Raw genomic sequence first — 24104 nt, forward strand, 5'->3', positions numbered from 1 at the left:
ATATATGTAATTTGTACTGGTAGTTGAGTCCTAGGTCGTCACTACCTCTCCCTATATGTAGAGGAAAGTATTCCACCCACAAGAGGGATCCTGGTTTTACTGAGAAAAAACTAGAGAGAACAACCATTTACTTCGACTATAATTAATTAGTTCGAGCATCAAACAATCGCTGAACTTTGGTATCTTTTAGTAAAAAGTTATCCGTTTTTCCCTTAAAATTCTGGAAAAAATAGTTATTTTGATTGATCTAGACATCAACAAATATAGAAAGGATAGTCTGCACCAAGGCCTTGAACATATGGCCGCAATACGATGGACCAATTAGATTGTCACTGAAAACATATATATCCCTCTTATGCATGTTATGATGTCGTCATGTCTAAGTTTCATTTGATGCAAGGATATGAAACACAATGTCCTACATGCATGGTAGCATGCAGACTATGGCATATATTCATAGATCAGTCCCATCCCATACATTGGAAGTTAACTAATAACATGTTATGATTATATTTCGACTCGGTTTCGCTGGAAACTAGTTCTAGCTTCCGGTCCCCCCCTAGAATAACTCCGAAATTAAACCAAAATAAAATAATAAAAAACGAAAATTAAAAACCAAATAAATTATCATACGTGCAATTGTTTAAAACTTTTGCCATTCGAATGGCTACCCTTTTTTACACCCTTTAAAACTAAGTATCAATTCGAAGACCGATCTCAAAACCTAATTAAGGTTGTAGCGTATACGGACGAGATTGCTATCTCCATATATAAAGCTTATCCGAACCTTTACGATTCCCACTTAATATTTATATATTAAATTAATAAGAAGAGTAAAATGGTAGGGATCAGTCGTGGATCTAAGTCGGTCCACTACACCTTTAAGTGTTCCCACCTCGGAAAAAAACGACTCACTTGGCTTTGATGTGATAGAGAGTCTTTTCCTTGATGTTTCTTCGTACGGTGGGTCACTCTTGTGCTAATCTATTTTTGGTTACATCATAATTTAATTGGATAATATTTTGTGACCAAATTTTATTAATTAAGTATATGTCATATCATAACTCATAATTAAGTATAAGCCATAGGAATTTTTATTCTATGATCAGATTTTTGTCTTTTAATCTCACATTGTTTTGGACATGTACATGGCATAGTGTACTTGTACTTATTTTAGTTTAGTTTTACAATATCTATAAATTTTAATTCAAAAGAAAAATTTAGAGTTTAATTTTGGTTTAATTATTTTAATACTTTTTAGTTTTAGATACTATTTCTTGAATTATTCAGTCTCTCTCTCTATATATATATATATATTTACAATATACTTATTGAATATGTAATTAAGATAATGTATGTATATTCTTTATAATGGTGGGTATCAATTGAAACTACCTTTTTCTATCTTGTTATAGATTGCTGAGTTGTTATTTTTTTAAAGTCTTCACATGATATTTTAGCACGGTTGCTAAGATCAACGTATCTTCTATATATTAACTAATAATGGATATTAACAACATATGATATACTTTAATATTTGTATTATGAGTTTTAAACCAGCTAAAGATTTTACATTAACAAGTTGGAATTTTGTGAAATTAACATTATATTTTTGAAAATATTTCGGTTTCATCTCTCTGGCTAGCTAGTTTTTGTATTTTGTTTCTAATAAAAAGACCTCTCTAGTTCAAAGTTCCCCTCTCACCAATATCTTACCGGCTTGGCCACAGCTATACCTCCTCTGCTAAAGCATATATAGCCCCACTTACTCAGTAAAAACAATAGCTAAAGCTCAACTGTTTCATTTACGGTCCATTTCGATCATTAGACATCAGGAATGAAATATATATCGACAATGGTTTGCGTGTGGATTATTTATTATAATAAGAATCTCGTTTAGGCCATAGCTTAACATTCTGTATAATGATTTATTCCTTTGTTTGTATTAAACTATTCCCTTTGGCGTATACGATGATATCATCATTCACTTCACTGAAATTTAACTTGGCGATTTAGAGTGGAACAACCATTTTCTTGGAATGATATATATATATATATATATATATATATATATATATATATATATATTTGATGAAAGTAAGTGTGGGGATTAGGAATATTATGGTAAAATTATAGTGCGTTCAATTAGTAACAAAGAATATTATAAGTATTTCTTTATGTTTATTACATAATTAGGTAATTAAGTCTGTTTCATGCCAAAGTCATTAGAAGTGGTTACATAGGATTATACAATATTTTTATAGAAGATTTTGGTGGTAGCAAGTGGGAACTCGGACCATAGATTAAAAAGAGGATATTGACAACTCTAATATATATATAGGTGTTTGAAGGACCACTTCATCCTCTAATTAACCCGAACTCAAAGGTCCATTTTCTCTGAAAGTTAATTTATTCGAAGCCCCTTTACTTTAGTTTCTTTTTAGGTAGACAGACTTGTACCAATGGTTTGCGTTTAGGGCCAGATCAATATTTTCAGTTCGAACCGGAAAACAAATATTCAGATCTTGTCTTGAGAATCGGTTAACCACAATCTATTGTCGATTAAGATCATCAAACCGGAAATAACTTTTACATTCCGGAATTGAAATAGTAGTCCAACTAGAATCTTAAAGAAGAGATCACTGAATAACATATCCACTAGTCACAAACGAATATTATATCTTTATCTATATGAAAAAAAAAACCAAATAATGAACCATTCCAACTCTTATGAATTGGAAAGCGAACATAAACACAAATTATACCAAACCAAAGTTTCTAAAGTACAAACTATTTTTGGTAAAAATAAAACAAAATAAATAGAAACCATACTTTACAGAAATGCAGAATGGCAATTGTCTTTTAAAATTAATTGTAGACCCGAATGGTAAACATATTACAAAGTCTTTTGATAAAACATGTTACAAAGGTTTTTTTTTTTTTTTTTTGTTACAAAGGTTTGACGATGAAGTAGATAAAGAGGTCGAGGTTGTGAACTTGTGAGAGATGACGAAGTTTATGGAGACGAAATCCAAAAAAATGAGTAAATAAGTTTAACATGAAGGTATGTGAGATCAAAATGTAAATAAGTAAGAACATATATAGACATTAAAATTCAGAAATAATAAAAGACAGTGATATATTAGATGCAACACATCAACCACCCAAAATATATACATATATGAACCACTGACGTACCATTCATAACCTTGGGAATCCAGACTTTCTTATTTTGATAAGCAATCTTTGTAACAATGAAAACCACTCTTACTTAATTAGTTTCTGCCATAACAATATAAAGTGATTTATCGAGTACGTTTCTATCAGTTTCTGGGATAATTTTCACATTTAATCATATGTTGATAAGATTATATATAAGACGTCCACGAAATCTTTAGTCTACTTATGTTAATTATAATCTCTCCACTACATATATATAGAAGGCGAAATAAATAAAGTGAGAAAGATAAGGATGGATAAAATAGAGACATTCATAGATATGTTTCTAGAAGAATAAAGAACCTGAAAACTGAAAAGATATAGTAACGTATACTTATAATAATCAAATGAGGAAAAGAATCTATAGAGCAGAGATACAGAGACATTCATAAATAACGCTACATACAATGTAAGATAGTCACTGCCCATTTTTTCTCCTTTTTTCTTTTTATTAAAGATTGACAACGACGTGTGTATATGTATTTGTATATAGTATATAAATAAAGTATTAATGGAAAGCTTACTATTTCAGTATTTCATTCTTTAAGAGATTAAGGTATCTACCGAAGCAAATTTTGGTAATTTAAATTTCCCCTATAGGGGCATTATGACATTTGAGATTACTATGAGCCTATGTATCTAATCTAACTGTTTCACGTTTGTCTCAAAAATTAACAATGAAATCATACATTACTAACTACTTTTAAAAAAAAATATAAACACCATTTTTTGAACATCTCAAAAAGATTTGCGAAGAAAACTTTTATTCAAGTACCCAAACTCAAAGTTGTAGAGCGAAAGTGACATATATTGATTATATATAACACCGACGAACTTAATTGCCGTTTAACATCATATACTGTTATTAATCATGCTGACGACGTGGTATTTTAAAATTCAACCAAGAAAAATGAATTTAATAGGTTAAAGATACTATACACTGTTTAACGTATGTTTCGTAGACAGATTAGCATATATGCTTAGGCCACAACAAACTTAATACACTGGTACCAACAGTTTACTTAAAAAAATCTAAAAAGTATAAATTTGTTGAAAAGGATATCAATTAGTTTAATCTTCCAGCTAAGCTGATTGGTATCTTTTTTTAGAATAAAACTTATAAAATTAATTAACATGATGTTAGCGTTACAATAAAGTCAATTTAAACGTTACAGAAAATCAAAATATAGACGTTATATAATGCTTAATATATAAAAAACTCAATCAATATCGTTATCATACACCAAATTCTAGAGACTTATTATCGGCAAAATTATAAACCAAAAGTTTTGATTTTGAGCATGTTTTAAACAAATGCATGAGCCAATTTTTATTTGTATAAAAAAATAACATGCCATTTTATGTGAGAACACATTATTTTGAATGATATCACACAAGTGATTTAAAACGCTTATAAGATACATAGCATATAGTTTGCTAAAAAAAAATGAAGAAAGAGATACATAGCTATTTTAGCCTTTATTGTGAAATTTAGCCCCCTACACCCCAAAAAAAAGTCAACCAAAGAAGCGATTTTAAAAATGTGTCATCGGATACCAGTAGAAAGCCGCTTAAATTCATGAAACCGTCAAACCCATGGTTACCATTAAAACAAGACTATAATAGTGTAACGGAAAAGAGAAGAACCAATCTATAAACAAAACATACTAATTGACCATTGATTACCATCAATTATGAACCACACGAGTACTTAACAAATATTTATGTACCATTAGTTACAAGCTATTTAAAAAATATATATATATGCATGAATGTTTGTATGTGTGTGTATAAATGTTAAGCCTCATCTATGCCTTCTTTAGTTCCTAACACCAAAATTCTCTACTTTATTTTCTCTCTTTTAATTACAACATCGAATTATAGAGAAGAGATAGAACACATTCATGGAGTCACCAAGCCTTCCGATGACGGCAAAAGACTGGACCACCTCCAGTCTCCACCGTGTATTCGCTATGCAAGGTGGCGAAGATGACCTCAGCTACGTCAACAATTCCGACAGCCAAGCTTTGGCTATAACCTTAAGCAAACCAATCCTTATCTCATCTCTCCAATCATTCAAACACGTCCCCGACCAAACTTCTCCGATCAAGATCGTCGACCTCGGCTGCGCCACCGGCCCCAACACGTTTACTACCGTTGATACGGTGGTCGAGACGTTACAACGGCGATACACGGCTGTGTACGGTGGTGGTGGCTCGCCGGAGTTCGAGGCTTTCTTCTGTGATTTGCCTTCTAATGATTTTAATATGTTGTTCAAGCTGTTGACTGAGAAACAGAAAGCTGATTCTCTGGCGAAATACTTCGCCGGCTGCGTCGCTGGTTCGTTCTATGATCGGCTTTTTCCGAGAGGAACGATTCATGTCGCTGTGAGCTTAAGTGCCTTACACTGGCTCTCACAGGTCTAAAATATTCACTAATCATTTTTTACTATATTATAATGTTTTTATCGTAGCTATCAATGACGTCAATTTGGCATTATAGGTATAATTTTTTTATAGCAAATCTACTTTTTTATCATTATTATAAGGCTTTTTGGATTTCTTAATGTAATTATCATACTTTTTTCTAAGGGTGAGGAATATGGTTTCATATAGTGGATATACGTTACGACTATAACTTTAAATTTGGTACATCGGTTACAATAATTTTAAACCAAAAAAAACATTATATATATCAAAACCGTTTTTCTAAAATGTGTCCATTGAAAAAAAAAATGCAGATACCGGGGAAAGTATTGGAGAAAGGATCAAGAACGTGGAACAAAGGGAAAACATGGATAGAAGGAGCAAAGAAAGAAGTGGTGGAAGCATACGCAGAGCAATCAGACAAAGATTTGGATGATTTCTTGAGCTGTCGGAAAGAAGAAATGGTGAAAGGAGGAGTGTTGTTTGTGTTAATGGGTGGTCGTCCTGCTGGCACTAGTAGTCAGTTTGGGGACCAAGATACTCGAACCAAACATCCTTTCACAACTACCATGGAACAAGCTTGGCAAGATTTAATAGATGAGGTACATCTACATATAAACATATTACTAGCACGTGTATCTTTCATGATTACATTTACATAACTGTTCATGATGTTGTCACAACAATATATATCACACAACTACCATGATTTTTTTTATTTTTTATTGCATGTTTTTGCTAACGCTACTTTAAGACAAGAAAAAAAAAACATTTTAGTCAACATTTCTTTCTTATGATTTTCAATAAGTTAGCTAAATACATTTTTAGGCTTATACCACTCAGATTAGTTTAACGTTTATTTTTGCACGTCAAAAGGGTTTAATAGATGAAGAGACAAGAGACGGATTCAACATTCCGGCGTACATGAGAAGTCCAGAGGAAGTGGCGGCCGGGATAGACCGTTGCGGTGGTTTCAAAATAGAGAAAATGGAATTTATGAAAATAATCGAACACTCGGATGAGAAACAAGAAGAGTGGAAGAAAGATCCGGTTTCGTACGGACGAGCCAGGACCAATTTAGTTCAAGCTGCTATTCGTCCTATGGTCGATGCTTATCTTGGACCTGACCTATCCCATGAGCTCTTCAAAAGATATGAAAACCGTGTCTCCACAAACCGAGAATTTCTCCACATAACTTGTTTCTATGGAGTCGTCGTTTTGTCCGCCATCCGAATTTAAAGATGATCATATAAGTTGTGCCTTCGTTCGTAATTCGTTTCCATGTGGTAGTTTCATCAGATAAAGTATGTGTCATGTTGTAATTTCTCAAGTACTATGTACATAAAGCTTGTAGGTTGGCCATATATATATAAACCGCAACGTATTTACAACTTTACACTGTTACTCCTTTTATAGTGAAATTTAGTGTAATCAAACACATCAAATTATTTTAAAATTTACTATATGAATAAATGAATTAAATAAATACATTATTTCTTATTTAAATTTTTATTGATTTTCGATTTAAAATAGTTTGTAGTGTCCTTTAAAACTTGATTTCGCTCATTAGTGAGCCGATGATGATACGAGAATGTTACAAAGAGTCACTGCATTGAGTTTAAGCTCTAGTAGTATGAATTGGTTTGTTTCCTCTCTAAAACTTCATGGAACCAATCTCAAAACATTAAAGCAATCTCATTGTTTCATGATCATAACCGGTTTAAACCAAGACAACCTCATCGTTGCCAAATTCATCGAAGCATGTTCAAATGCTGGACATGTCCGATATGCTTACTCTGTTTTTACCCACCAGCCATTTCCCAATACTTATATCTGCAACACTATGATCAGAGCTTTATCTCTCGTCGACGAACCCAATGCGAACTCAATCGCGGTCTCGGTTTACAGAAAGTTCTGGGCTTTGTGTTCTAAGCCTGACACGTTTACATTCCCGTTTGTGTTGAAGATCGCTGTGAGGGTTTCCGATGTTTGGTTTGGGAGACAGGTTCATGGGCAAACTGTGGTTTTTGGGTATGATTCAAGTGTCCATGTTGTTACAGGTTTGATTCAGATGCATTCTTCGTTTGGTGTTGGTGGTTTGGGAGATGCACGTAAGGTGTTCGACGAAACGCGTGTGAGAGATGTGAATGTTTGGAATGCGTTATTAGCTGGGTATGGTAAAGTTGGTGAGATGGATGAAGCAAAGGGTTTGCTAAAGATGATGCCTTGTTGGGTAAAGAATGTGGTTTCTTGGACTTGTGTGATCTCTGGATATGCAAAGAGCGGACGAGGTAGTGAAGCTATTGAATTGTTTCAGAGAATGCTGATGGAGAATGTTGAGCCAGATGAAGTTACGCTTTTGGCTGTGCTTTCAGCTTGTGCTGATCTTGGTTCACTTGAATTGGGTGAAAGAATATGTAGCTATGTTGATCACAGAGGGATGAAGAGAAAGGTTTCGTTGAACAACGCTGTCATTGATATGTATGCGAAGTCAGGGAATATAACAAAGGCGTTGGAGGTGTTTGAGAGTGTTAGTGAGAGAAATGTTGTTACTTGGACGACTATAGTTACTGGACTAGCTACGCATGGACACGGAGCTGAAGCATTAGCGATGTTTAACCGTATGGTTAAAGCAGGTGTGAAACCAAACGATGTTACTTTCATTGCTATCCTTTCAGCTTGCAGCCATGTTGGTATGGTCGATCTTGGAAAATGTTTGTTTAGCTCAATGATATCAAAGTATGGAATTCAACCGAACATTGAGCATTACGGATGCATGATTGACTTAATAGGACGAGCAGGTTTACTCCAAGAAGCAGAGGAAGCTATTAAAAACATGCCCTTTGAGGCAAATGCTGCAATATGGGGTTCTCTTCTCGCAGCTTCAAATGTTCATCATGATCTTGAAATTGGAGAAAGAGCGTTGAATCAGCTGATTAAGTTAGAACCGAATAACAGCGGCAACTACATGCTTTTAGCTAATTTATACTCGAATTTAGGAAGGTGGGACGAGTCGAGGATGATGAGGAAGATGATGAAAGGGATTGGTGTGAAGAAACTGGCTGGTGAAAGCTCCATAGAAGTTGGAAACAGAGTGTATAAATTCATTTCAGGGGATCTTTCGCATCCTCGAGTCGAAAAGATTCATGAAATTCTACAAGAGATAGATTTGCAAATACAGAGCAGATTGAGTTGATCAACAATTAATGGCTTCTATTCTCAGAGACCTGAAACCAGAGGAGCTTAGAGTCAAGGCAGTTGACTCAGACAAGCTGATGGTTAATTAAACGGCAAAACAGGAGGAGAAACCTGCCGAATAGTAGAGAGATATGGGCCAAACCGAAGCCTTTTTTTCTTCGGGAAGGTTTCGAGTTCATGCTCATGTTTTGCCCAATATGAAAGCCTTATTTTTTCAGGAAAAAAAGGCTTATGTTATTCTTTCTTCATTGTGTAGTCTAATTAATCTAATAAAATTAAGATGTTTTTTTTTTTAAAGTTTTCTCATCATGTTTAGATGAATAACGATTACGTCAAAACTCAAAAAAAAAAAAAAAAAAAGATTAAAAGTGATGGATCCGAAATGTACGGGTCATTTAAGGTAAGACGTGGGGTGGGTTTGTCCAAAGTTGAGAACAATTAATGTCCAAAACCTCAAAAATTTAACTCTTAATTAAATTTTAGTTTCAGACATTGAAATTCTCAAAACACAGAAAAGGGAAAGATTTTAAATTTTCTTGTCGGAGAAAAAAATGCTCAACAAGGGGAGAAAGACGCGGAGCGCGGGAAATGACAAGTGGCCACGTGGCTGTTACTTGATTTGGTTTTTGTTTAGTTCATATGCTACTTTCCCGGCAAGGCATCATGAACTTCCCAAATTTTATGCACACTTCTTTCTTTTAGCAACTGGTTTCTAGAACTAGATGATATAGTACTACTATATATTAAGAAATGAAAAGTTCAGATTTTAATTTTATGAAATTTTATATTTTATGTTAACTAGGATTTGACATTGCATCGAAGATATTTAAATTTTGGTTATGTAATCCCAGAAACCAGTTGTAAATCTTTCAACTACTAGACAACGTACATTTTCTTATCAACAACATTTTTTCAGATATAACCATTTTTATATTACTTATTTCCAAACATCGATATGTAGTGTAAGGAAAAAAACAAAAACAAAATCTTCAATTCTTTCAAGAAAATGATGCATGTGATAACCCATTAAATCCAACAAAATATCAGATCGTACAAAACGAGTTGATTCACTAAGATTATGTACGATACTCTACACTGTGTTATCGATTCCCTCTGTTTATTTATCAGTTCATATTGAAACATCAGTATAATTAATATCAATGTATCATGTATGCAATTATTTAACTGTTAACCGTAAACAAATACATGATGCATGCATGTTATACACTTTTTATAGCGCGACCGCTCGACGATTACATGATTTACGTCTATCTGAATGACAATATGTGCCTCACTAATTTGCTAACTTCTTTTTTTTTTTTGTTTTTTTTTTTGGTTTTTTTTTTATTGCTAATTCTTTAGATGGAAATATTCACCGCATCACAAACTATTTTTTTTTTTAACTTCCATACAAAATTGTTGGAGTGTACGTATAGGTAAAATAGTTCAAACTTAACTAAAATAATGTAACTGTTCAGGTTATTTTTCTAATTAATTGCTGATCATGATAACAAATATATATTACATGCGTGTGGGAATAAAAGCAACTTTTTCTAGCCTCTCTTTATCAAGACACAATTATAGAGAAACAAACGAACCATGAAGATTATAATTACAACCAATAAGAATTAATGTGATGATTTTTAAATTTCATCAGTTATTTGGTTGTTGGATAAAAAGATTATCGTGTCTTTTTAATATACGTGGAATTGGATGTTGTCGTCAAGTTGTGATATTGAAGCTGTAAAGTATTGAACTTTTGATGATTTAAGCTGTAAAGGGAAGAACAGTCTAATGATTTTGCTTGCTTCACTTGTGTCCCCATATAATTAGTTTAACATAGTCATATTGTATGTAACGATCACGTTATCTTTTCGGTATATGTTGACAAAGAACAGGAAGTACAATAAATTTGCAAAATAAAAAGATTTCATCATTATAACTTACTTCATATGATTATCCTAAAATGGGTTTAGAAAAAATGATATAGGCATGTATTATTATCTAAGTTTTGCTATATTGATGAACATTACGGCTCGAAATTATATATATTAATCTCGAATTATGCATTGGTGAATCGTCACTGCTGTTGATTCTCATGATGTTAACACAATATTATTAATTTGATGCTAGTATAATAAATTGATTAACCAAAATAATGGTGCTTGGTCTAGTGAGAAAATTTGCTCTCCTGCGTTGAGTGCCGCTTCGGAGGACTGAGGAGTTTTTATTCTGATGAAGAGAGCGGATCGAGACGTATAGAGAGCTAAGTAAAACTTAATCACTTTATACTAGTGGATATTATGAAATATGTAGTAAAAATCCTCATTATGCATTAAATAATATAATATATAATTACTCCAATTCTATCACACTTTCAGTATATACATAATATATTCGGTTCATGTTACATAATGAGTCAAAGTCCAAACGTAGAGTACATCTCCAGTATCGTTAAAATATGAAAACATCATATTAGTAATGCGTTTACTAATCAGTTCTATTGATTATTACGAGACGTCTGTTTGTTCTAAAAATCCACATGTTACTAATTTTAAAATTTAAATTGATTAGAAATAACGTGGGAAATAATTTAATTGTTAGTGAAGGATTAAAAATAGTTCTGAAAGCAAATCTTAAGTTAGACGATTTGTGTCACATGATCCATGAAATAAATAGATCCTGAAATTTAGGTGGTCAAAAAAGTTTCATGTGTAATTGTGCTTGGTATGAAAAAATGTTATTTCCATTTGCACGGAATAGTCGCCGAAAGTCAGACTTGATTCCATAGTATCCATTTTTCAAAGATTATAAATATATAAGTTGTCAAAAAATATAACTATATGGAAATAGTTATATGCGAAAAGAAAAAAATGGAAATAGTTATAAAAAAAAAGGAAGGAAGATTCAAGGAAAAAAACAAAAGATTGATTTAAGAAAATAGTTATAATCTAGAATTTATAGAGATAGATAGGTATTTACTGAATTATTATGTTTCTACATGTCTAATTAGTTATTGTAAATTCATATAGTGGATGACAGATTCGTGAACGAGAAATCCGATATGAACCAATACCTCATCCAAAATCAGAATCAAACGAAAGACGACTAAACCAAAAGAAACTTGATTTGGTCGGTGTTCTTTTCACTTTTTACTTTCTGCTTAATCCTGTTTTCCTTTGTATTTTTATTTATCTGTTATGTAATATGCTAATGCTTTGTTCTTACTTTTCTATTTTTTTCTGTTTACTTTCGAAAAAGTAGTTGAATGTGTTGGAAAAAAAGCATATGTTCTGTTCCTGCGGTTTTCAGTTAATGACTTTATAAGAAAAAAATAGAATTATAGAAACAGCTACTCAAATTAAACCTTGTTTTTGAAGCAAGACATTAACTTACTTTTAGGGTTTGGTCAACTTTTGCAATAGGCAAATATAATCGAATATTTTACTATGCCGTTGATTATTACTCCCTGAACAATTTGGTTAGATGCAAACGTGATAACGAAGAGGAATCTCGCAACATATAGTGGCCATCTATGATATATGTATATTTGTGATCATGTTATTTGAGCATTAATACTTCTTTTAGGCTTCACTTCATGAACCATAAACAAAAAAGTGTAAAGAGTTTAGGTTTGCCCATTAGCTATCGGAAACTTTGATTTCGATCTAAACTCGCAGTTACAAAAAAATTGTACTATTTTCAATGTAATCAATCTAACATATGTGTTGGAAATTATAAATATGGGAGGTCAATTGGTCAACTTAGGCACATAATATGAGGTATTCGTTTTGAAAGTAAACCCTTTTTTAATACTCTCTCTAAATTTCCGTGAAGAAGTTGGCACTCTCGATGCTGCTTGCTCGTTACCAAATTCGCGCTAATTAAAGTAAAGTTTTTCCAATTGTACTGTACTAATCTAATTTTTTTAATTTAAAATACGTATATTTTAGTTTAGACTTTAGACAGTTAGCTGATAAATATCATTCGCAAGTGCTACATTAAAATATTAAAAATCATAGCATATAAATATAATTATTTTTCCCCTGCAGAAATTTCTATATATAATCATCCTATCTCCGCACAACTCACAACAACATTGCAACACCTTTCCTCTCCGCTAACCTCACTTCAGCTTTTTTTTTTGTGGGGTCCTTTTTTTTCTTTCTCCAAGCCATTGTAACTGGTAAGTTTCAATCTTTCACACTCTTATCTCTTCTTCCTCGTCTTCCATACATACACACATAGTATTAAGGAGTAATCCATGGGATATGATTTGATTACAATCCCTTGACTAGACCTCTACTTATGTAAAGTGTATATTCTTCATAACTCTCCTAGAATACCCTAGCTGCTCAACACATGTGTATATATACTACTTGTCTGTAAATGAATAAGATCATCGAGTCATATTACATTAATACATAGTATATCTCCGTTACCATATTGCTTATCATTATAGTTCTCTTATGTAGGAAAAAAAAAGGCAGAGAAAATGGAGATTGCTGGAATAGTGATGATGTCATTGAGTCTTATGATGATGCTGATGTGGAAGAGTGTGGATGGTTACGGTGGTTGGGTCAATGCTCGAGCCACATTCTATGGAGGTGCTGATGCTTCCGGTACCATGGGTAATTTTCTTACTCTTCTCTCTCACACCTACTAATTGTATCATTCTTATTTTTGACCATAAATAATTTCAAATTTGAAATATTTTTATAAGAATATGCTACTTTATATGACCAAAAGTTATTTAATATGTACCAATAATAATCTTACAAACACTTTTTTAGTAATGCACTTACGTAAGTTTGTACACAAGTCTTATTATTTTTTTGTGTTGTTGGTGTTTTTTGTTGGGATCAGGAGGCGCGTGCGGATACGGGAACTTATATAGTCAAGGATACGGCACAAACACGGCAGCTCTAAGTACGGCTTTATTCAACGGTGGCCAAACCTGCGGCGCTTGTTTTCAGATAAAATGCGTAAACGACCCAAAATGGTGTCTTGGAGGAACAATCACCGTCACCGGAACAAACTTTTGTCCACCAAACTTTGCTCAGGCCAACAACGCCGGAGGTTGGTGTAACCCTCCCCAACATCACTTCGATTTGGCTCAGCCCATCTTCCTCCGTATCGCTAAATACAAAGCCGGCGTCGTCCCCGTTCAATACCGGAGGTACGTTTCCCCGATCTCGGTTTAACTCGGTTCGGTTTTACTGATTACAAATTTATTTATTAATCTTCTTGTGCTCTGTTTCGGAAACAGAGTGGCTTGCCGAAGAAAAGGAGGAATAAGATTCACCATCAACGGTCACTCGTACTTCAACCTCGTACTCGTAACTAACGTAGCCGGCGCCGGAGATGTTATCTCCGTCTCCGTTAAAGGAACCAAAACAGGATGGCAAAGCATGTCGAGAAACTGGGGACAGAACTGGCAAAGCAACGCGAACCTTGATGGTCAAGCTCTCTCGTTCAAAGTAACAACTAGTGATGGCCGTACAGTTGTATCTAACAATGCTACTCCACGTAACTGGAACTTCGGACAGACTTACACCGGAAGACAGTTCCGGGCTCCGAGGTGATGACGTGGACTATATGGAGGACAAAAAAAACAAAAGTTTTTACTTATTTACTGATATTGGAGTTTTCTAGAGTTTGCATAGTTTGAGAAAAAAAGTTTCAGGAATTTATCTGATTAACCCTAATCAAAAAATAACCAATTTCTGAATGGCGGAAGGTATTTTTTTTCACCGGTAGCTTTTGTAATTCGCCGGTGAGACTGTGGTGAACAGAAAGAAAGAAAAAAAAAAGCTTTGTGTTTTCACCCGCCGCCTGAGTAATTGAGTTTTCTTTTCTTCTTTTTTGTATTTTGTTTTTCTTTTTTTCTTTTAAGAGATGTGCAATGGTCTACTGAAATAATAATAAAATCAAGTTATTTATAATTTTTAATGCTTTTGCCTCTCCTGTTTTTTTATGTTTCTGATTTTGGTTGTGACACAAAATATTTTGAGAAATTCATTTTGGATATACTTGTCGGTTTTAATGGATTCAAAGACAAACCCTAATATCGATATTTTTCCTACAATTACAATCACAAAAGTAATGTCAATACAAATGTTTTCCTTATTTCCTGAACTTTTTTTTTTCCACAAGTTTAGTCTTCTTGCTCTGATGATTAATGTTTAATTTTTTTTTTTCATCTTTGACAGCTACGATCCTCTTGAAAACAGCTCCGGTGCAGCTTCTTCTCTCATGTCTTGTAACAATTTTTTCAGTTCAAGTTTTGCCATAAAACTTCTCGCCTTCAGCTTTTGCCTCCTGGTTGTTTGATGTAATTTTACTGTTCCTTATTCCTCCAACTTAGTATCAGCTGCTTAGTATATCCGTCAATCATGCTACATGATCAAAACATCTAACGCAAATAAGAAACCAACATTCATCATAATACAATTAGTTCACACAATCCAAGAATGCTTATCAAACCGAAATTACAAATTCCCTTTTACTCAATTCTCCAATCTTGTTCATGTTTTCCTTCGAATTAACTAATATACAACAACGTAAATATCATCATGTCTTGGGGATTCTTTTTTTTTTTTTTTTTTGAGAATTGAAATCTAAAACCTGTAATAATTTGAATAATATGACTGTAATAATCTCACACTAATGTTATTTACCTATTGAAAAAGTTTCGGATAATTTATCTTAACTATGTAGTTTCGAAATTGGGCAAAAAGGAAAATTTAAATAGTTTGTTACTTTTAAAAGGCTTATTACTGGGCTTTGGTCTTTCCTCGCTCTTTGGTATTTTTTTTTTTTCTTTTGTTCTAAAGTAGAGCCGATTTAAGCGTTTAGTCTTTAGTGTCTGGAATACTCTATCTGAGATAGAAGGTTCGCATAATCAAAGGGAAAAGGGAAGACACTAGCTGAGGTAGAATCTTTGGAGGTGCCTAACCCTGTTCACATTAGAGAGTCTGCTCGTCTTCTCCAAAAAGGCGATTCCTCCTGATCTCTCTTACTAAGGGCATCTCCAACCCCACTCTATTTTAGAGTCAAATCTCTATTATATAGCAACATTTTCTCCAACCCCACTCTATATTTTACTCTAAAATAGAGAAAATAATAGGATTGCTCTATATATAGAGCAACTCTATTCTCACCTCTATTTTTTTACACTAACTCTATTATAGAGGTGAAAATAGAGTACTACATTGGAGGAAAACAGTGCTCTATTTTTGAGTTACTCTATTTTAGAGAAAAAAAATAGAGAAATACAATGGAGATGGTCTAAAGAGTAAGTCTTCAGTCTCTCTGTAATTAAGCTTCATTGATTTGATAATGGGTCTCTTGCTGCATTGCTACAGGTTCATTTTGTAACAACAGCAAGAGAGTTTGAGAGATCGTTGTTTCTGGGTTCTTCTTTGATACTAGTTTTAATCTTAGTTCTCGAATTAGGGTTCTTCACCCGAGGGTTTAGAGAGAGAGAGAGAGAGAGTGAGCAATCGTCTTGTGGAATCTCTTTTGGTCGATTCATATAGTGAATTTTGGCGATGGAAGGGGGTTTTAGGTTGTTACTGAATATTCTGTAGAATTTCTTCTGATTCGTTTGATGTTGTTGGAACTTGGAAGTTAGGAGCGAGTTCAATAAAAAAAATCTAATCTTTCCAGGTGATTTTGGATTTCTCATATATATTTTTTTTCTTTCTATTTTCTTACCACGATATGGTTTCCTTTAAACTTGCATTGCTTGTTTTATTTACCAGGAGGATTATTCAGTGAAAAAGTTTTCATCTTTTCCTTAGCCGAACCTGAATGGATAGGATAAGTCAATTGCCTGATGAACTTCTCTTGAGAATATTGTCTTTACTGCCTACTACTAAAGATGTTGTGGCTACAATGGTATTGTCTAAACGTTGGCAATTTCTTTGGACGTTTGTGCCAAGTCTTGTGTACGATGATAGCTATTAGGGTTTAGATTACGGAAGATTAGATTACGGAAGATTCTCGCGGTTTGTAGACAGGTCTTTGATATTCCACAAGGCTCCAGTGCTAGAAACTTTGCATTTCAAACTTGGTAACATCTGTGGTGCTGGAGATATTCATGTATGGATTAGAGCTGCTGAGAAATGCTCTGTGCATGAGCTGGTTATCGAAATCAACTTTTCTGCTAGTGTAACTCAGGCCACACTTCCAAGGAGTTTGTATACAGGGTGTAGCATGCTTGTCAAATTGAAACTGAAGTACGCGGTTCTTGTGGATTTCACCTCTTCCTCTGTTTCTTTCCCATTCCTAAAGACTTTGGCCCTTTTAGCCTTGAAGTACCCAGGTGACGATTTTGTCAAGAGGCTTTTATCCGGTTGTCCTGTTCTTGAAGACTTGGATGTGGCACAATGTCTAGATGACAATGTGACCATTTTCACTGTGAAAGTTCCTTCTCTCAAGACTTTATCCTTGCGTACACTGAATAAAGTTGAAGACGATGCACAAGGGTTTGTAGTAGATGCTCCTTCTCTAGAGTGGTTGGATCTTGTTGATTATACGGGTGGGTTTTGTGTCACTGAAAATAATATGCCTAATATTGAAGTGGCATATATTGACGTCTCATATCATCTTCCTCGTAAGATTCTGAGTTCTATAGTTTCAGTCCAGCATCTCGACTTATGTTTACCAACGTCAAAGGTATTTTCTTGTTTTTATTTATTTATTTATGGGAATCAGTAAATCAGTAAGTGTTATTCATTCTTGCCTTTCTTTTGCAGGATGCATATCCACTTGGTAGTATCTTCCGATGTCTTATACATTTAAAGATATGCACATGTAACACAGAATGGTTGAATCTACTTATGCGTGTGCTTAATGATTCACCTAAATTACAAGCTCTCAAACTGGAACAGGTCTATATATTTCAAACCATTTCATTTGAGAGTCTTTTGACTAGTGTATCCAACTACTTATCTCAGTATATATGTTTACATACACTTCTTTTTTGTCAATTTTATACCAGTACCATTCCCTTCGAGCTGACCAACCACGCCCTTGCTGGAGTGAACCGAGTCGGGTTCCTATATGTATGGTATCGAGTCTTAAAACTCTCGAATGGGTTAAGTATGAAGGAACGAAAGAAGAGAAAGAAGTGGCGGCATTCATCTTAAGAAACGGAAGATTCTTAGATAAAGTAACAATCAAACCAAAATCCACCTGCCACCGCGAGAAACTTGAAATGATAAAGGAGTTGTCGCTTTTGCCAAGAAGTTCGTCTACTTGCAGCCTTTCGTTTGACTGAAGTTACAGGTTCAGCTCCGAGGGAGAGGACATTTGTTTAATATTCTAGTGGTTTGGTCTGAATATTAGATTCTGAGTCATCTTAAGCACTTTATTATGTGTTCTTTACCAAACAAATTTCTTAAGTTTTTATTTTTGCTCTGCGTCTTTGCGTTGGTATGAAGAAAGAAGCATAAGGAACAACTATATTATCTTCCTTAGTTTTTAATGATCTTTTGTTCAAGTTTTGTAATTTTTATCTCTTCTACTTAGCTACAGTTTGGTTCATATCTTTATTGTAATTGACCAAAAGAAACATTGGATTGATAAATTCGGTTACGGCCTTTTTTGGTTTTGGTTAAATTGGGTTTTCCAGGTCCAGTTTGGCCGGTTTTCTTGAATAATATTCATCAAATAAAATTACCGGTAAGGGTTGTTCTTTCACGAGTCTCTCTCCATGTCAATTGCCTGATGAACTTCTCTTGAGAATATTGTCGTTACTACCAGCGAAAGATGTCGTGGTCACAATGGTTTTGTCTAAACGTTGGCAATTTCTTTGGATGTATGTGCCAAAACTTGTGTACGATGATAGCTATCAAGATATCGATTATGGAAGATTTGCGCGGTTTGTGGACAGGTCTTTGATAATGCACAAGGCTCCAGTGCTAGAAACTTTGCATTTCAAACTTGGTCAACTCTGTGATGGCGAAGATATTCATGTATGGATTAGAGCTGCAAACAAATGCTCTGTGCGTGAGCTGATTATCGAAATCGACACTTCTTTCAGTGCATCACCAGCCATTCTTCCAAGGAGTTTGTACACAGAGAGTAGCATGCTTGTCTCACTGAGCCTAAACAATGTGATTCTTTTGGATGTTCATTCCTCAGTTTCGTTCCCATCACTCAAAACTTTGGGCCTTTTAGCCGTCAAGTATCCTTGCAACGAGTTTGTCAGCAGTCTTTTGTCCAATTGTCATGTTCTTGAAGACTTATGTGTGGAACAATGCGCAAATGACAATGTGAACATTTTAACCGTTAAAGTTCCATCTCTCAAGAGTTTAGCTTTGCATTCATCAGGTGATAGAGTTGAAGACGATGCACAAGGGTTTGTGATAGATGCTCCTTCTCTGGAATGGTTGGATCTTGTTGATTATATGGGTGGGTTTTGTGTCATTGAGAGTAATATGCCAAAGATTGTACATGCATATATTGACGTCACTTATAGTCTTCTTCGGAATATTCTTAGTTGTATTACTTCAGTCCAGCATCTCGACTTATGTTTACTAACCTCACAGGTTTTTTTTCTTGTTACTTGCAAGTTGTAGTTTTAAATTTTAATCATTCTTTTTATTATCATTGTGAGAATCATGAGTTAGTGTATATACGTCTCTTTTGCAGGATGCTTATCCTGTTGGTAGTATCTTCCCCTGTCTTGTGTATTTAAAGATATGCACATGTGAGACGGAATTGTTGAATCTACTTATGCGTGTGCTTAAAGATTCACCTAAATTACGAGCTCTCAAACTTGGACAGGTATATATATTTTCAAATCAGTTCACTGAGTGGATCTTTTGATTAGTACTAATATCAGTATATATGTTGATCTAATGCACTGCATGGACTTATATCTCGCCGATTTATATCAGTCACATGGCCGTCTAGCCATCCAAACACGCTCTTACTGGAGTGAACCGAGTTCTGTTCCTGAATGTGTGTTAACGAATCTTGAAACCTTCGAATGGTTAGAATATGAAGGAACAAAAGAAGAGAAAGAAGTGGCCGCATATATTTTAAGAACCGGAAGCTGTTTGAAGAAAGTAACTATAAAACCTAAATCCACCAGCCACCGCAAGAAACTTGAAATGATCAAAGAGCTATCGTTTTCGCCTAGAAGTTCGCCTTCTTGTCGGCTTTCGTTTGACTGAGTTTAGAGTTTCAGGTACGATGGAGAAGAAATGTTCAATTTTTGTAGTGGTTTGGTCTGAATCTTAAGCACTTAATTGTGTCTTTCTTTACCAAACAACAACTTTCTTATGTTTTCTATGATCTTTTGTTCAATTTCGGTAATTTTTATCTCTTCCATTTAGGTACGGTTTGGGGTTCATGTTTTGTTTTGATGTCCATTTTACTCTTCTAATTTTATGATCAATCAAACTATTTTTTTTGTATATATAATGATTATTGTTGTTTGCTTTTTTATTTTACCCATGCCCCACTCTGTTTCCGATCCCGGTCTAGCTCGAAAGGGTAAAGTCATGGCTACAGTGTAAACCAAACTATTTTAGGTCTACCATCTTACGAATAGGTACGGGAAGCTAGAAATGTGAATGAAATCCATCTTAAGAAGATAGAATTAATCCTAAGTATTCTTTAGCACATACAGTACAGTACTTATTATAATCTAATTTTAGATTCAATATTGAATTTTCGGTTTAACAATTTTTTGGTTCGGTTTAACACTGTGCATGAGCTTGTTTACATGCTGCAAAATGCTTGTGACATTGAAACTAATGGACGCCATTTTTGTGGATGATGTTTATTCCCCATTTCTTTCCCATCCCTCAAAGAATTGTGGCTTTTATCCATGAAGTACCCTGGTGATGAATTTGTTAACAGGCTTATATCAAGTTGTCCAGTTCTTGAAGACTTGGTTGTGGAACAAATCCTTGATGACAATGTGGTCATGTTGAGCGTTAGAGTGCCTTCTCTAAAGAGATTAGTCTTGCACCAAAAACAAAAAAAAGGGAAAGCTAATGGGTTGGTTGTAGACACTCCTTCTTTGGAGTGCTTGGATATTGTTGATTTTTCTCGTGGGTCTCACATCGTTGAGAATGTCATTACTGCCAAGGTATTCACCAATTTTTCAGCTTGCATTCAGCTGAGCCTGAGGTTATGGTCAATTTTAGATCAGCTATATTACAACTTATTAGTTAATTGGCTTTATCTTTTCTGTAATTAGTTCTTTGAAAATTTGAAGTTCCTGCTCCACATGTAAACACCTCTTGGTTAGAGGAGAGGGTTCCAATTGTCACAAAGCTAGATAAAATATGATTTTTTTTATCAAAATGTTGTTGATTTCAAAGTTCTTACTTTTAGATGTTGTTAATTATCTTACGTTACACGTCTCTCTGGATTATGTAGGGATTATTCAAAGAATCAAAGTTCTCTGCTTATTTTTCTTAAAAGAGAAAATTATCTACCATTACTCATCAGATTACTTCGCTAAATTATTTTGGTATTTACTATTTAGACTAATATTTTTTTTTGTTTCGACAATTAAAAGACTACTCTGATACAGTATTTTGTTATCATGCATCAACCATTTCCGGTCCCGGTTTAGCTCGAATAATTAAATTCATGACTACAGTGTAAACCAAGCTATGTTCGATTATCTTACGATTGAGTTGGTACGGGAAAATAGAATGTCTGCAAAAAAAAAAGACTCCATGTTACGAAAACAAAAATTATCCTAAGTATTACAAAGCACGTGTATAAGGTTTAATATCATCCCAGATATTTGTTATACGTAGACTTATAGTCTAAAATGTCTAATTATAAATTCGATTTGATTTTTCGGTTTAGTTTTTCTTTTTTGGTTCGGTTGAATTAGCTCATTAGGGATCCTTGGTTCATCGGCTTTTATTTCACCGACTGTGCATCAATTATATATACCACAGACGGTCCTATTATGTTTCTTTATATATATAGTCGACGCATTGTATGTTTTAGGTACTTTTTAGGTCTTTGCTTATTTTCTGAATTTCTTTTGATTCTCTTCTCGTCATCGATCTTGTTTGATTTCGAAGGATTGATCAGTTTGGATTCTCGTCGTCTAGCTTGTTTGATTTCAAAGGAGTGAGTTTTAGGTTCTTGTCTGTACGTACCTCCCTAGGGTTTGGAGTTTCAAAGAGGCCGTAACCTAGCTCTTTATTATGGATAGGATAAGTCAGTTACCTGATGATCTTCTCTTGAAAATATTGTCGAACCTTCCTTTTACTAATAATGTCATGGCCACAATGGTTTTGTCAAAGCGGTGGCAATTTCTTTGGATGTTGGTGCCAAAGCTCGTCTACGATGATGGATATAATGACCTTAAGCGTGAAAGATTTATCCGGTTTGTAGACAGGTCTTTGTTGCTGCACGAGGCCCCAGTTCTAGAAACTTTGCATTTTAAACTTGGTAAAACATGTGATGTTCAAGATTTTCGAGTGTGGATTAGAGATGCACATAAACTTTGCCCGCGTGAGCTGATCATCGAGATTGATAATCATTCTGAAAATGATACTCCTGTCACACTCTTTAGGAGCTTATATAAATGCTTCAGAATGCTCGTGACATTGAAACTAAGTTATGCGGTTCTAGTGAATGATCTTTCTTCCGACATCTCTTTCCCATTTCTCAAAAGGTTGAGTCTTAAGGCAATGGGGTATCCAGATGATGATTTTGTAGTCAAGCTTTTATCCAGTTGTCCTGTTCTTGAAGACTTGGATGTGACGCTATGTACATTTGACAATGTGGTCATTTTAAGCGTTAGAGTGCCTTCCCTAAAGACTTTAGTCGTGAGTATATTAGACGAAGGAAAATTATTAGATGTTTATGGGTTTGTGATAGATACTCCTAACTTGGAGTGCTTGAAGATTGATGATTACAGTAGTAGAGGGTTTTGTGTCGTCGAGAACAATATGCCTAAGATTTTAAATGCAGTTGTCTGCTGTTATGATCCACAGATTTTGATCTTGAAATCTATAATTTCAGCTAAGCGCCTTAATCTTTGCTTACCAACCTCAAAGGTAATATGTTATTACCGGACAGCCATCTGTTTATCTAATCATCCACTTTGAATAGCAACATCTCTTACAATCAAACATTATTGCTTTGTGTACTGAAAAATTCCGTCTCTTATGCAGAATGCTTATCCTGTTGGTAGTGTCTTCCACCGTCTTGTACATCTAACGCTATGCACATGTGAGACTGAATGGTTGAATCTACTTATGTGTCTTCTTAGAGATTCACCTAAGTTACGAGCTCTCAAACTTATACAGGTATATATATTATATTATATACTCAACCAATTCATTCATTGTCTATGTCTATGACCAGGGGTTTTCCGGGTACGATTAAAATAATTCAATGTAATTTGCATCTCTTTTACTTTTTTTCAGGACCATGACCTTCGGAATAACCAACAACGCCCGAGCTGGAGTGAACCGACTACAGTTCCTGAATGTTTGTTAACCAGTCTTGAAACTCTTGAATGGGTAAAATATGAAGGAACAGAAGAAGAGAAACAAGTAGTGGGATTCATCTTAAGGAACGGAAACTTTCTAAAGAAAGTAACTATAGACCCTAACTGCACCGATGATGCCGACGGCAGCAAGAAACTTGAGATGATGAATGAGTTGTTGCTTTTGCCCAGTTGTTCGTCTGTTTGTCGATTTGCTTTTGATTGAAGTTACAGGATCAGCTCTTAGGAGAAGACATGTTCAGTCGCCAATTAACTTTGGTCTTCGGAATCTTAATTTAGATTACGTTTACAAGCTCTTATTATGCCAGAAGCCTAATTAGGTATTTCTTCTTTTCCAAACAAATCTCTGTTTCCTAGCTCTGTGTCTAGTAGGAGTATAAGAAGTTAGAAGCTAATGATGTTATGTGTTCTTTTATTGAAATTATTAATATTGTTTACTATCAAATATAAATTATCACTACAAGAAAACATAGCTGTTTCCGATCGTCAAATCCGTCGTAAAACGGTCAGAAAGAGGCATTTCCAACCATTAACTGACGACAGTGAATCGGTGGAAATCGTTGGTCGCAAATTTATTTGGTTAGAAATCGGTCAGAAATTTCCGACCGAACGTTGGTTAAAATTTTGTTGGTTAAAAATCGGTCGGATTTCGGTTAGTTAAATACCGACTAAATACCGACAGCATAAAACGGTCGAGACTATATTACCGACGGATTCACTACCGTTTACTTTTTTTTTTCTCAACTAAAAAT

The 24104-nt window shown here is 34.4% G+C and overlaps 6 protein-coding genes across 6 annotated transcripts; all 6 read left to right on the forward strand.

The window, feature by feature from the left end:
* On the forward strand, positions 4970-7038 carry LOC104733006 (gibberellic acid methyltransferase 2). Its single transcript, XM_010452616.2, has 3 exons — positions 4970-5639; positions 5960-6247; positions 6522-7038. The coding sequence occupies exons 1-3, from the start codon at positions 5124-5126 to the stop codon at positions 6882-6884; spliced, it is 1167 nt and encodes a 388-aa protein (XP_010450918.1). The 5' UTR covers positions 4970-5123; the 3' UTR covers positions 6885-7038.
* Positions 7237-9117, forward strand: LOC104733016 (pentatricopeptide repeat-containing protein At5g56310). The gene has a single exon (XM_010452627.2). The coding sequence runs from the start codon at positions 7237-7239 to the stop codon at positions 8839-8841; it is 1605 nt and encodes a 534-aa protein (XP_010450929.1). The 3' UTR covers positions 8842-9117.
* LOC104733025 (expansin-A14) lies at positions 12945-14762 on the forward strand. Its single transcript, XM_010452640.1, has 4 exons — positions 12945-13029; positions 13319-13474; positions 13710-14022; positions 14113-14762. Exons 2-4 carry the CDS (start codon positions 13339-13341, stop codon positions 14426-14428), a joined length of 765 nt encoding a protein of 254 aa, XP_010450942.1. The 5' UTR covers positions 12945-13029; positions 13319-13338; the 3' UTR covers positions 14429-14762.
* On the forward strand, positions 16089-18351 carry LOC104733032 (probable FBD-associated F-box protein At1g32375). The gene is given in 4 exon segments (XM_010452652.2): positions 16089-16514; positions 16610-17525; positions 17606-17740; positions 17851-18351. Coding segments are annotated over 3 exon segments (1281 nt in total). The 5' UTR covers positions 16089-16514; positions 16610-16658; the 3' UTR covers positions 18130-18351.
* LOC104755588 (probable FBD-associated F-box protein At1g32375) lies at positions 18225-20032 on the forward strand. Its single transcript, XM_019231193.1, has 4 exons — positions 18225-18284; positions 18539-19402; positions 19506-19640; positions 19754-20032. Exons 1-4 carry the CDS (start codon positions 18225-18227, stop codon positions 20030-20032), a joined length of 1338 nt encoding a protein of 445 aa, XP_019086738.1.
* LOC104755598 (probable FBD-associated F-box protein At1g32375) lies at positions 22040-23557 on the forward strand. Its single transcript, XM_010478009.1, has 3 exons — positions 22040-22897; positions 23015-23149; positions 23270-23557. The coding sequence occupies exons 1-3, from the start codon at positions 22040-22042 to the stop codon at positions 23555-23557; spliced, it is 1281 nt and encodes a 426-aa protein (XP_010476311.1).

Source organism: Camelina sativa, chromosome 2 (assembly GCF_000633955.1).
Source record: "Camelina sativa cultivar DH55 chromosome 2, Cs, whole genome shotgun sequence".
In the NCBI taxonomy this organism is placed as follows: domain Eukaryota; kingdom Viridiplantae; phylum Streptophyta; class Magnoliopsida; order Brassicales; family Brassicaceae; genus Camelina; species Camelina sativa.